The sequence below is a fragment of the Nematolebias whitei genome, chromosome 3 (genome assembly GCF_014905685.2).
Source record: "Nematolebias whitei isolate Nwh7 chromosome 3, NemWhi1, whole genome shotgun sequence".
Classification (NCBI taxonomy): Eukaryota; Metazoa; Chordata; class Actinopteri; order Cyprinodontiformes; family Rivulidae; genus Nematolebias; species Nematolebias whitei.
Window position 1 is genome coordinate 550,366 of NC_056500.1, and position 14,349 is coordinate 564,714.

General features: G+C 39.7%; 1 protein-coding gene across 1 annotated transcript in view; it reads right to left on the reverse strand.

Moving 5' to 3' along the window:
• The window catches only part of LOC119407582 (tetraspanin-1-like), a gene marked incomplete at its 3' end in the record, with an annotated part of 34,352 nt that overhangs the window by 1,686 nt on the left and 18,317 nt on the right, over positions 1-14,349 (reverse strand). The window contains exons 3-5 of the mRNA XM_037674403.1: positions 2,264-2,479; positions 645-719; positions 449-556 (exon numbers count right to left, since the gene is read on the reverse strand). Of these exons, the coding sequence (XP_037530331.1) occupies positions 449-556; positions 645-719; positions 2,264-2,479 (399 nt within the window). The remainder of the gene's footprint in view (positions 1-448; positions 557-644; positions 720-2,263; positions 2,480-14,349) is intronic.

Consider the following 14,349-nt stretch of genomic DNA (forward strand, 5'->3'; position numbering starts at 1 on the left):
AAAAAAAAATTCAGGTTTCTCTTGTAAATGAGGCTCAGTGGGATTAACCTGTCTAAATAAAGTTTGAATGAATTACTGACTGAATTATAGACATCTGTGTGTTTGCTTAGACACATTAGCTGTGGTGACCATCTTGAATCAGGCTGCCGATGTGCATCCAGTGTTTATTTTCTGACAGTTTAAGTCAAATCAGCTTAATGGTTTATGAGATATTTTGCTAACAGACAGTGCGTGTTGACTCCAGCAGTAAAGTCATTGTGATGATTGTGCACATGAAAAATAAACCTAATCTGAGCCCGAACCACGTTTTAAACAAAGATCTTGCACAATCTGCTCACATTATGACTCCAAGGAACTCTTTCATAGACAAATGAGCATGGAGTCAAAACTCTGTGATTTTTCTTGGCTCACATGTGCACGTTCTTGCTAACATGAATAAACTCAGCACCTCTTCCATGGTGGCATTCCAGAGAGAGGTCATCCGCTCGTCTGCTCCATACTTCTTCTTAATGCTTGCAGTGACTTTATTTTCCACATCATTTAAAAGCTGATTGGCCTGAAAAAACATATGAAAAACATATTTCATAGAAAGTTCAGCAGCTTTAAAAACATGTAAAATGGTGTTATGTTTCAGAGCTACTCACCACATCCTGGAAGATGAGCAGTATGACGGCTCCTGCAACCTCGGCGAGGAAAATAATCAGCACGATGCAGAAGAACTGAAGTAAGAAAATCACAAACCATAATGTAAAACATTTTAATATGCACAGGGTGTCACCAAAAAACAAGGAAACCTCTAAAGTGATCTCTAAAGAAGTTCAATCTGGTCCTCTGGACATTCAAAAAAACAAAACAAAGCAAATCAACAAAAAATGTAGAAACGTTTCGTCTCTCATCCGAGAGACTTCCTCAGTCTGAGGTGCTGTATTCAGCTCAGTCTCTTAAATAGCACCTTCTCAGAGTGGATCAACCAGTTTGCTGCTGACAACCAGAACCAGCTGATCACATGCTCAAGAAGGACCATCAGCCTAACAATGGATCATTAGCACCTGATGGCTGTTTACTGTTCACAGAGGGCTGAGTGATACTAGCAATCACAGCATTGTAAGAGGGGGACAGTTGAACCCGGAGGCTCCACCCCTGTTTAATGATGGACGGTTTCTTTTCACAAAGATGGCCTCCTTTACTCCTCTCTCAAACCATCGTTCCTCTCTGTCCAGGATGTGAACATCTTCATCCCTGAAAGAGTGACCGCTGGCCTGGAGATGAGTGTAGACCTCAGAGTCCTGGCCTGATGATGTTGATCTTCTGTGCTGGTCCATCCTTTTGGCCAGTGGCTCTTTTGTTTCCCTGATGTAAGACTGATCACCCTCCTGACACTGAACAACATACACAATATTACTCTGTTTGTGCCGGGGGACTGGATCTTTGGGATGAACCAGTCTTTAATGTATTTTGGGGTTTAAAAGCCACTGGGACGTTATGTTTAGAAAATAAACGTCTCAGTTTCTCTGATACTCCCTCAACATATGGAATGACCACTGGTCTGGGTCTGGGTTCCTCCTTTTCACCTGATGGCTGACTGGAGTCCTGTTTGGGTTTCTTCTTTCAGGAAGGCCCAGTTAGGATATCCACATTGCTCTAGAGCCTGTCTTGTGTGGGATTTCTCCTTCTGCCTGGCTCCTGAGCTAGTGGGGACGCTGTCTGCTCTGTGGTACAGAGTCCTGATGACTCCTAACTTGTGCTCCAAAGGGTGATGGGAGTCAAACTGCAAATACTGGTCTGTGTGTGTGGGTTTGCGGTACACCTCAGTTTACAAATGTCCTCTATCAGAGACTGAGACCTCACAGTCCAAGAAAGCCAACCTGCCATTTTTTACATCTTCTCGTGTGAACTTGATGTATTTATCCACAGAGTTGATGTGGTCAGTAAAATGTTGGACTTCCTGAGATTTAATTTTAACCCAGGTGTCGTCAACATACCTGAACCAATGACTTGGTGGTGTCCCTGAAAAGGACGTCAAGGCTCTCTTTTCTACCTCCTCCATGTACAGGTTGGCAACAATAGGAGAAACTGGAGACCCCATAGCACACCCATGTTTCTGCCTATAATAAAAATTGTTTTGCTTTTTTGAATGTCCAGAGGACCAGATTTAACTTCTTTAGATTTTTCTACCTGGATTATTGAGCATGCATCAGGATACCTAAAGTGATCTGTTAAAAAATAGATGTTCTCTGTCATGAGGAAAACCAATGTCACCCACCGTCAGCAGCATGCACCGGCTCTCCCTCACCGCCCCACAGCATCCCAGAAAGCCGAGGACCAAGAGCACGGCACCAACGCCGATGAGCAGATAGCTGATGTTCACCAGCTGGGACAACTCGTTGGGAGCATCTTCCACTTCTTCTAGTAAACCCAGAAGGGAGCCGCTGTCCACCTTCACCCATATTCCTACACCCAAGATGACCCCCCCTGCCAGCTGCAGCACCACAGAGCAACAGAAGAAAAGAAATCAGCGCATCATGGAGAAAATCTGTCTCTCACTGGGATACCAGAAGCAATATGTGATATACATATTTAGGGCTTCAAGTTCTGCATTAAAAGACTGGAGGTTAGTGGGAAAAGGCTGACATTTACTGGGACACAATATACAATAAACTGGGAGATATATATATATATATATATATATATATATATATATATATATACACCTACTCCCTGAAACACAATTATGGTCTTTTATATTTTTATATATTAAATAACAATATAATATTTAGATAATATAATAATATATGTATCATATGAGCTTTCTTTAAAGTGCCAATGAAACATTATCAATCAACCTTTATTTATACAGGTAAATCCCGTTGAGCCTCAAGGACTCATTTACAAGAGAGACCTGATTTCAACAAAGAAAGATAAGTTAAGTCATGTCCATTGGTCCTTTATTTACCTGGATTATTGAGCAGCATCAGAACATTAGAAAAGTTCATATTGAACCATACACAGAAAGCTAGGAACTACATGAGCCAACAAAAGTTTCTATCTGAGGTTTAAGTTTTCACTTTATTAAGCACAATGTTCTGTTCAACTTGTCCTGCGACCAACTTATAGGAAATATGGTCCAGTTTCTACTTCAGCTTGTGGGTTTGGATTGGAGGTCTAGATATAAGAGTCAATTTGTGCGTAAATTTATATTTTTCTTACCATGTAAGGTTGCACAGGAAATACCTAGCCACCCCGTCATTGACTGAATTCAGGTGTTTCAGAAAGATTTGACCTTAATTCTAGAGATGGGCAATCTTTCAACATTTTGGACAACGTTATGGTTCCAGCTCTGTGGCAACATTTTTTTCTATTCCAACATGACTGAACCCCAGTGGACAAAACAAGGACATGTAAGAAGTGGTTTGATGAGCTCCATGTGGACGAACTTGACTCACCTGACTTCAGTGCCAGTGAGCAACTTTCAGATGAACTGCAGCAACTTTCTACAGACTTACTACTAAATACTGACAAAGTCACTATAATGGGTGATTTTAATATTCATGGAGATGGTGAAAGTGATAGTTCAAGCATAGCCTTTAATAATTTAATAGAGTCAATTGGTTTAACCCAAAATATCAGCACATCTACTCATTCTTATCATCACAATCTTGATTTAGTTCTGACCTATGGCATAGAGATTAAGAACTTAAAAATAGTTCCTCAATGACTACACAGTCACTGAGAGTAAATTTCATCTCAGCAGGTGCTTATCAGAAAATGCTGTAACCAAATTGAAACAATCTCTTCCATCAATGTTTCCTCTGTCTTGCAGAGTAATGCATCAGAGAACAGAGACTTAGATCATCTAGTTGATCATCTTACAACTTCAATGCAAACTTCACTTGATAAAATATCTCCAGTGAAAAAGAAAGTAATCAATCAGAGGAAACTGGCTCCTTGGTTCAATTCTGAGTTACGTACTTTAAAGCAGCATCTAGAAACCAGGAGAGAAAATGGCGCTCTACTAATGTTGAAGAATTTTATTTAACTTGGAAAGATAGTCTGCTAACATATAAAAAAGCTCTCCGTAAAGCTAGAACTTTATATTACTCATCTTTAATAGAGGAGAATAAAAATAACCCTAGGTTTCTGTTTAGTACTATTGCTAGACTAATTAAAAGTCCCATTTCTGTTGAACCATGTATCCCTACAACTATAAGTAGTGATGACTTCATGAGATTCTTTATAAATAAAATTATTTCAATTAGAGAGAAAATTCAAACCATCCTTCCTTCTACTATCTCTAGTCCCCTGTCAAATGAGACAACTTTAAAAATTTCACTAGAGCCTGATTGATGTTTGGACAGTTTTTGTCCTGTTCAGCTCTGAATTGTCAAAAATAATAACCTCATCCAAACCATTCACATGCCTGCTAGATCCCATCCCAACCAGACTGTTTAAAGAGGTATTTCCACTAATTAATGTCCACATTTTGGATCTACTTAATTTGTCTTTAATGGATGGTTATGTACCACAGAGCTTTAAGGTTGCTGTAATTAAACATTTACTTAAAAAGTCTGACCTTGATTCAGAAATTCTGGCCAACTATAGATCTATATCTAATCTAACTTTCATCTCAAAAACTCTAGAGAAAATAGTTGCAGGTCAGTTGTGTGAACATATACAAATAAATAATCTGTTTGAAGAGTTTCAGTCAGGGTTTAGAGCTCATCATAGCACAGAAACAGCACTAGTAAAAGTCACTAATGATATTCTCATGGCCTCAGACAATGGACTTGTGTCTCTTCTGGTCCTATTAGACCTCAGTGCTGCATTTGATACAGTTGATCACAATATTTTACTACAGAGGCTTGAATATGATGTTGGGATTACAGGAACAGCTCTAAAATGGTTTAAATCATATCTATCTGATAGATTCCAGTTTGTAAATGTAAATAATGAATCTTCTTCATACACCAAAGTTAGTCATGGAGTTCTTCAGGGCTCAGTGCTTGGGGCAATACTCTTTACTTTATATATGCTTCCATTATGTAAAGTTATTAAACAGCATGGGATGAATGTTCATTGTTATGCTGATGACACACAATTATATTTGTCCATTAAACCCAATGAATCCAATCAGCTACTTAGACTACAAGCATGTCTTAAAGACATAAAAACCTGGATGACCCTTAATTTTCTCCTGTTGAACAGACAAGACTGAGGTTTTGGTTTTTGGACCTGAGCACCTTAGGAATGAATGTTTCAGTCTTTCTCCCTCCTTAGATGCATTAATCTGTCCTCCAGCTCTAATGTTAAAAATCTTGGTGTTATTTTTGATCAGGACATGTCTTTTATCCCCCACATTAAAAACGTTACTAGACCCTCCTTCTTCCACCTGCGTAATATCACTAACATTAGAAACATCTGATCTAAAGATGATGCAGAAAAACTGGTCCATGCATTTGTCACGTCTAGACTGGACTATTGCAATGGTTTATTATCTGGGTGTCCAAATACTTCTTTAAAACGTCTTCAGTTGATCCAAAATGCTGCTGCCAGAGTCTTAACTGGAGTTACTGGGAGAGATCATATCTCTCCAGTTTTAGCTTCTCTCCATTGGCTCCCTGTCAAATCCAGAATAGAATTCAAAATCTTACTTCTAACCTACAAAGCTCTCAACAACCTAGCTCCATCTTATATTACAGATCTTATTGTTCCATATTTTCCTAATAGAGCACTTCACTCTCAAACTGCAGGTTTACTTGTGGTTCCTAGAATTTACAAAAACAGAATGGAAGGCAGATCTTCCAGTTCTCAGGCTCCTCTCTTGTGGAACTAACTTCCAGTTTCTGTCCATGAGGCTGACACATTATCCAGTTTTAAAACTGGGATTAAGACTTTCCTTTTTGATAAATCCTATAGTTAGGGTTGGCTTGGGTTTCCTGAGCTGTCCCTTAGTTATGCTGCTATAGGCTTAGACTGCTGGAGGACAAACTGACCACAATTTTCACTCTGCTACTGTCTTTACTTACTCTGATCAGCATATTTTTTCTATCCTTAACATGTGTTTTTTTGTCTTTCAGGTACAACTGGACCTATACCTGGACCTATACCTGGACCTGGACCTATACCTGGACCTGGACCTATACCTGGACCTACCATTCTGTGTTCGTCTGTCTCTCCTTCCTGTCCTCTCAACCAGCCGGTCAAAGCAGATGGTCTCTTGTCCTGAGCTGGTTCTGCTGGAGGTTTCTTCCTGTTAAAGGGAGTTTTTCTTTCCACTGTCTCCACTGTGCTTGCTCAGGATGGGAGACTGCAACGAAGCCAAGATTCAACTTGTCTGCTGGATTCCTTAGATAGAGAACTTTACTAACTGGCTTTTATGTGAATGTTCCTGTAAAGTCCCTGAGACAACGTTGTTGTGATTTGGCGCTATAGAAATAAACTGAATTGAGTTTAATCTTTCCACTGGCTCTCAGTTCAGTTTAGGATACAGTTCAAGCTGCAGCTTTTTGTTTTTAAAGCTTTGAATGGCCTTGTACCGCCCTATATTTCAGAACTTTTGAAAGTCCACCAACCCAGCAGAGTTTTACGGACTGCTGGTCAATATATGCTGGAAGTGCCTTGCTCAAGGTGCAAACAATGGAGAGGCCGGTCCTTTTCTGTTGCTGGCCCAACAACCTGGAATACTCTTCCCCATGAGCTGTGTGCCATCTCTGATCAGGTTCTGTTCAAAGCCAAACTGAAGACTTGTTTATTTAAAAGGACTTTTAATGTTTAACTTTTATTATTTTAGTATTTAGCGTTTTTTTTTTTTTTAATCTCTTTTACGTTCTTTTAATCTGGTTGTGTTTTTAATTTGCACTGATATATTGTACCCTGTTTTTATTTGTTTTATATTGTAAAGCACCTTGGTCAATGCAAGGCGTTGTTGGGAGATGGTGCTATAGAAATAAAGTTTATTATTATTATTATTAGGGCAGCACGGTGGCGAGCAGGTCCCTGGTTCAAACCCCGGTCCAGGGGCCTTTCTGGGTGGAGTTTGCATGTTCTCTCCGTGCATGCGTGGGTTTTCTCCAGGTGCTCCGGTTTCCTCCCACAGTCCAAAAACATGCATGTTAGGCTGATTGGTAACTCTAAATTGTCCCTAGGTGTGAGTGAGAGAGTGAATGTTTGTTTGTCTCGTTTGTCTCTGTGTGTCCCTGTGATGGACTGGAGACCTGTCCAGGGTGTACCCCGCCCCTCGCACAGTGATTGCTGGACATGGGCACCAGCGACCCCCGTGACCCAAAAATGGAATAAGCGGGTAAAGATAATGGATGGATGGATGGATGGATTATTATTATTATTTTTATTATTAATCAGCCATTTGTGTTTCATTTCCAATCTTACATTGAAAATCCGCGAAAGAGCAAGTCCGTGAAAGTGAAACTGCGAAGTAGCAAGAGAATACTGTATATAGCTGCAGAGATAAGTAGCCTCTGGAAAATAATCAACTCTTAAATATCTTGTTAAATCATACATTTTGTCCTTTAAACACATGTTCGTAATATGCATCGTAAATGTAATTACATGTTAGACAGGCAAAAGAACTGGACATCTACAACACAAATGTGACATTTATTCTTCAAACCAAAAAGAAACAGATCAAACATATAAACATTTGTAAGAGAGATGGACAAAAAGTGTCCAGATGTCTCCTGACTATGCCTCATGACATATTATCATTAAATACATCAGCACATAAAACATCATGTAAAGCACTTTGAACTAACTTGTTGCTGAAATGTGCTATAAAAAATTTTGATTGATTGATTGATCAGCTGACAGAAAAACCTTTGGACTTAAATAAATCACAGTATAAACAGGAAGTTGATCATTTTTACATCCTCTGATTATCCTGATGCATGCTCAATAATCCAGGTAGAAAAATCTAAAAAAGTTCAATCTGTTCCTCTGGACATTCAAAACAACAAAAAACAAAACAAAGCAAAAAAATCTAGATACGTTTCGTCTCTCATCCTCTGATTATTTCTTCATTTCACTGTTGAACTCAATGTTGATTACTCTGCCTGTTAAAATCAAATAAACTCTAAAGAGAATGAAACTTTGAGGTTTTAAAACGAGCTCCAAGCATCAATCTTTGTTTCCAGCCTTCTTGTAGAGAATCATAGAAACCACCATGGCAGCGATCTGTGGAGAATAGAACGGGTCATTGATAGCTGAATTATCATTAGACACAGTCTAAAAATCAAATTTATGATTAATATAAACATGAATAACCTGCTCCAGTTTGAGTATCACTGAACTCCTATTGCAGCTTGTTTTGAATGTGAAATAAATAAATGGTTTTAAATCATTGGTGTTTATAAAATTTAAATAAGTCTTTGTTTAATGATTCTATAAAAAAAAGTTTATATTCCACTTTTGATCCTAAAAACGTTTTTCAAACAGCTACTGAGCTGTTGAGAGGTCAAGGTTGAGTCGTGTCCTTTGTGTTGTGTTTACAGGCATCTTGTTTCTTCTGTGTGCACGTTTCTTTGTAAAGGTTGCAATATTTGGATAAATCATTCATCATGGCTCAAACATTTGCAATTTTTTCCACTAATTAATTCATTTCCACATGGAAAATAGTCAAATCATAAACAGGCACAGGTTAAATGGATCAAACGGACCCTGAATAATCCTAATAACATAATGCCATAATTTAAATGTCATAAATGTCTCTTATTTAACATTTAGATCAGCCACCTGTACTGAACGTGATGGCTCAATAAACTCATGACTATTAAACAACCATGGTGAACCGTCATCGCCTTCAGGATCTTTAGAGAGCCAGAGTCTGAGTTTCTTTATTGTCATTCCACCACATGTGGTACAGCGTGCGCTCTCAGGACATCATTACCTGCAGTGTTCCCTCAGTGAGGACTGAACTAGACAAAAGGACCTTCTCCTAATCCGCTCCTGTTTCCTGGAATATCTTACAAAAAGATTTGAAGCTCTCGACCTTTGACCTCTCTAAGTGGCTTTAAAAATCTGTTGGACGTAACAGTAAGGTCAAAGACAGGGGCGGACTGGGACAATAATCCAGGCCGGGAATTTTGATACCATCCCAGGCCACCACCACCTGATTAACGCAAACCACCAAGACTGAGTTCAATTGAGCGCACTTTGAATGCATGTTGTTTGCACACGTCTAACTGAGTTTTCACTTATTGACTATTTATATGTATTGGCTATTCATATAACAAAAAAAAAGGTCTTAATCTCAACGGAACTTTACCTGGTAAAATAAAGTTTAAATAAAATATTGTAATACAAGGATTTTAATATTCAGATAATTTATTGGAGTAATGAAGGGTATACACAAAATATCCTCAATAATCCAGGTAGAAATTCTAAAAAAGTTAAGTCAGGTCCTCTGGACAGATTAAAAAAAAAAACAACTTGTTGAAACGTTTAGTCTTTAATCCAAAAGACTGTCAGTTTGAGAAGCTGCAACAAACTTAGTTTCAAATAGTCTCTTTTCATAGTGGATCAACCAGTTTGTTGCTGACATCCAGAACTAGCTGTTAACATGATAAAGGAGGACCATCATCAGCCTAACAATGGATCGTTAGTGCTCTAGGCTGTTTGCTATTCACAGGGGGCTGAGAGATACCAGCAATAACAGCATTGTAAGAGGGCTACAGTTGGACACAGAGGCCTCTGTCCCTGTTTAATGATGGATGAGTTCTCATCACAAAGATGGCTTCCTTTACTCCTCTCTCAAACCAACACTTCTCTATCAAGGATGTGCACATCTTCATCCCTGAAAGTGACTGCTGGCCTGCAGATGAGTGTAAACCACAGAGTTCTCCTGGCCTGATGATGTTGCTCTTTGGCCCAGCACAGAAGAGCAACATCTTCAGGCCAAGACTCGGCAGTTTACACTCATCTGCAGGCCAGCAGTCACTTTCAGGGATGAAGATGTGCACATCCTTGATAGAGAGGAACTATGGTTTGAGAGAGGAGTAAAGGAAGCCATCTTTGTGAAAAAAAACCATTGTTAGGGGTTGTTAGGCTGCAGGTCTTCCTTATGTTAACAGCTAGTTCTGGATGTTAACAACAAACTGGTTGATCCACTATGAGAAGAGGCTATTTGAAACTGAGCTTGTTGCAACTCCTCAGACTGAACTTAGTTTTTTGGATTAAAGACAAAAGTTTCAACAAGTTTTTTTTTTTATTTGTCCAGAGGACCTGACTTAACTTTTTTAGATACAAAAAAATCTGAATTCCTAGACATTTCAACATTAAACTTTTTTCAGATCCTAACCCATATTATAAAATTTGCAATATTCTTTGTAAAAACTTAAAAACATTTGTTATATTAAGTCAGTTTTGGCCCACTTAGGTCCCTCAAAGTGAAGCTAGCATGTGGATATTAAGCTGTGCTGATAAACTGTGCCAGAGTTCAATTTTTTCAACACAAGTGTTTCTCTTACCTGCTCCATTACGAACAAACATTAATTTATAGCACTTAGCAGCATCCGCGGCCAGAGCTTTTCTCTTTTTTATCCTCTCTCTCTCTGCTCCACCTTTCCTCTTCTTTGGCTGTCTCTGTTGCTCCATTCTACAACTCAGAGATGCACGCACCGCGCGCCAACACCGTCGGGAGCCTAGGGCGGGGAGGGGGGCGGGCGCAATGTGTGTGTGTGTGTCTCTGCTCTGTGAGTGACACACAGAAAAGGAAGGGAGGGGGCCGGCCCGGCCGGGGGATGTGCCAGGCTTTCTCCGTCGCTGCAGTGCAGCGTGAGACCTGAGCCCAGGCAAAAGTGAATTGTTTATTTAAAATAATAAAGTCCGTGCGACCCGAACCGAGCCTTTAGTCCCGTTCCTCGGCAACCAGGCCACCGGGAAGTGTCCCGTCGTGCCCGATGGCCAGTCCGCCTCTGGTCAAAGAGTACCAGGATCACAGACTGACAGTCATTTGAATCAGAATCAGAATAAGCTTTATTATTATTGCACCGAGTTACAACGAGAACATGTACGTACAGTCGTCCGAAAGATGGACTGAGTGGACGAAGCGGCTACTATGGAAGCGCGGCCCTCTTATTCAGAATAATATTTTGCTTGGATGAGAAAAGGGAAGAAAACATGAGGAGAGACGGTATAAAAAAGATCTCTCACTCCGTGTCCTAGATAGGGCACGATTTGAGGCATCAAAAAATCTACCGCAGCAAAGCAACATAAATAGTCGTTATACATGTACATATAGGCCGGTGAAGACATTGAATTTCAAGCGAAAGTCATAGCATAGTTGAGTCCCCCCTCTCAGCCATTGTCCAGATAAAAGGTATTATTCATCATCAGCTTGGTTGAGGTTCTGTCACATGTCCACGGCCTTGGGGAAGGCAGGGGTGAGGAGACAGACAAAGCATCTTTGTTATTTCCAAAACATGCCAGGAGGAGTTGAGATAAGTCCGCTGTCAAGGCCACAGTTAGGGTCAGGCAGAACTCGTGAATTGCTGTTTCTGCCTTTTAAAGTCTTGCTGGTATATATTCCTCTAATAGAAACTTGAAAAAGCTGAATTGATCCTTTACGCCAAAAGTCAAGCTCACAGCTTCTCCAAGATTATTCCCACCTTCATATGTGTTGCTAGAGAGTTCACAGTCCTGATAACAGCTGCTCCAGCTCCCTGCTGCAGCTCCACATAATTCAGTCTGAGTGCTGTCGAAATTTGACACATCCACACAAATTTATAGACAATCAAGAATTCACCAGCCAAACAGTAAAAAACTAGTTGTCATCATAAATCCAATTTGTTTCCATCGAGGTAAGAGGGTCCTCTTTACCCTGACCCCTGTTGGGGGAAGTTGATCAATTTAGTTGAGAGACCAGCTGATCATTCGAATTAAGAGGTATGCAGGGAAAAAGGAGGCTCTTTAAGGGTTCACAGGACGAAAGAGTGCAAGCAGGGAAGTGTGTGTGTGTTTGGGAGGGGGGGGGGGTGTATGGAGCACAGGGAGACATGTCTATCTTCACTGGAGAAGAGAGAAAAAAATGTTGTTACAAACCTTTACCAAGGCTGCTTCGGTGCTGTGTAATTGTTTAAAACCAGACGGAAAAATCTAAAAATTAAATTTTCATTAAAAAAAACATTTAATTGGATAAAAACTATTTTCTCCAAGATTTTAGAAAGAAAGGAAGTTTGGAGCTTGACCTGAGGTTTGAACAAGTTGAAGGTTCAAGTCCAGTTTTTTTTTTTTTTATTAATGGAGTTACTATCGCATATATAAAAACATCAACTCAATTCAATTCAGTGTATTTCTATAGCGCCAAATCACAACAAAGTTGTCTCAGGGCACTTTACGGGAACATTCACACACATAAAAGCCAATTAGTAAAGTTCTCTATCTAAGGAACCAGGAATCATCAACAACTAAGGAAACATCAGGAACCACACCTGTAGCCAAACTGCTGTTTATAATGGCAAGAACAGAGGGTCCAGTTGACAGTAGAACCTGTTTAAAAAATGCTGCAGAGATGGGATCAGCAGGGGAGCCTGAGGGTTTCATGTGACCAACGACCTCATTTAAAAATGAGAGGGAAATGGGTTCAAATTGAATGAAGACTGCTGAGCAGGGGGCAAAAACAGAGGGAACAGTTGACAACTCAACCTTGTCAACAAAATGCTTGACAAACTTGTTACAGGTGTCTACAGAGGCCTCCATTCATTCAACCTTTATTTAAACAGATACATCACATTGAGCCTAAAAGACTCATTTACAAGTGAGACCTGTTTGGACAGACAAAAAAATTGGTAAAATGGACACATGTAGGAGTTGGAAGCGAAAAAATTCCTATCAGACTTTTTTTCCTGCCTGAGAAAAACCCCTCTAATATTTTAAAAAAACACCTCGCACAAACAAGCACATAATGACATAGACATTCTGCAGAGGGGGGAGCCGAGAGCGGTGAGCATGTTCATATCTCCAGGTCACTGTAAGAGTTCTGATAAGGATGGAATAATCAGCCAATGTCCTCCAGTGAGATCCATAAATATTCTCGAGGGATGTCGAGGAATGGCCAAGAATAACGTCTATGAGTATCCAAGAGTCCTGAAATGATGACACAAAGTTTATTCAGTTGGTTTAATCTGGTTATCAGTTGGAAATTCCTCAAGGAGGGGGTGGTGAGCGTCAGATCACATTTTCTCCAGGCAAATTCAGATAAGGTGGCCTTCAAGGCCAGCCAAGGGAGCCAAGTTCAGATAAACACACAGATGTCTTGGAGACAGGCAGAACTTAATGACATCTACCTTGAGTCTGTGTTGGTCCACTCGGTTCTGAAATGTCCAAAATACATGGCCACACCGATGGAACGTGACTGAGTAAAATCCCCAAGATCTGATCCATTCAGCCCAAAGCATTTGAGTCTGGGTACTCGAGACATGAACCAAGCCATCAAAAAGGCAAGCAGCGTGATCGAGTCCAAATTTGCTGCCGACGACTTCCTTGATCGATTGATAAAACCAGCAACCAGCCGAATCCAAAGAGTAGGAACCAGTTGTTGAAAATCCAATTAAATATGCGTCCTTAAAATCCACAGATGGCAGCAGAGATAGACACATCATCAAGTCTTCCAAGTCGATGAGATATCCAGTTGAGTGCGTGCCAACAGGGCAAATCGTCTCGACTAAAGCCTGTCTTCTCTTTGAAGAAATGTTGTAAATTGAGTTGAGGGACCAACTGATCAAAAAGTCCATAATTATGGTTCAAAAGAAATGCAAGAGAGGCTCACAAGCAGTTTCACAGACAGACAGAGCAGCAAAGCAGAGAGGGAGGGAGAAGCATCCCATCTCGGCAAGAGCAAGTGGTGAAGTGCTGGAAGACTGTGGCACATTTAAAATGGTGTTAACGGTGTTAAACAAATAAAGTCTATATTTTTAATCTCTCCTCAAAACACATCTGTCCTCATTGGCATTTAACACAGTGTGATCTCATTTGGTATTTCGTTGTTGATGATGGTATGGCATGGTATGGTATAAAATTTATTAATTTAAAAAAAGTACAAAACAATTCCATAACAATATAAAAAAAGATACAAAAGATTTAAAATGAAAGGCAGCAAAAAGAAGAAAAAATCTTATTATATCTGCCCCTTTTTTCAAACAATTATTTCAGACATAATAATTTTCAAGTAACAGAACAAAATGAATAAGTTTCTAATTTTTCTAATTCTAATACAAAACACACACTAAGCTACTTCATATATACTTTTTTAACAATTCATCTTTGATCTTTTTCTTAAATGTACACATTGACTTGACATTTTTCACATCACTCTCTAGAACATTCCACAATCCAACTCCTTGG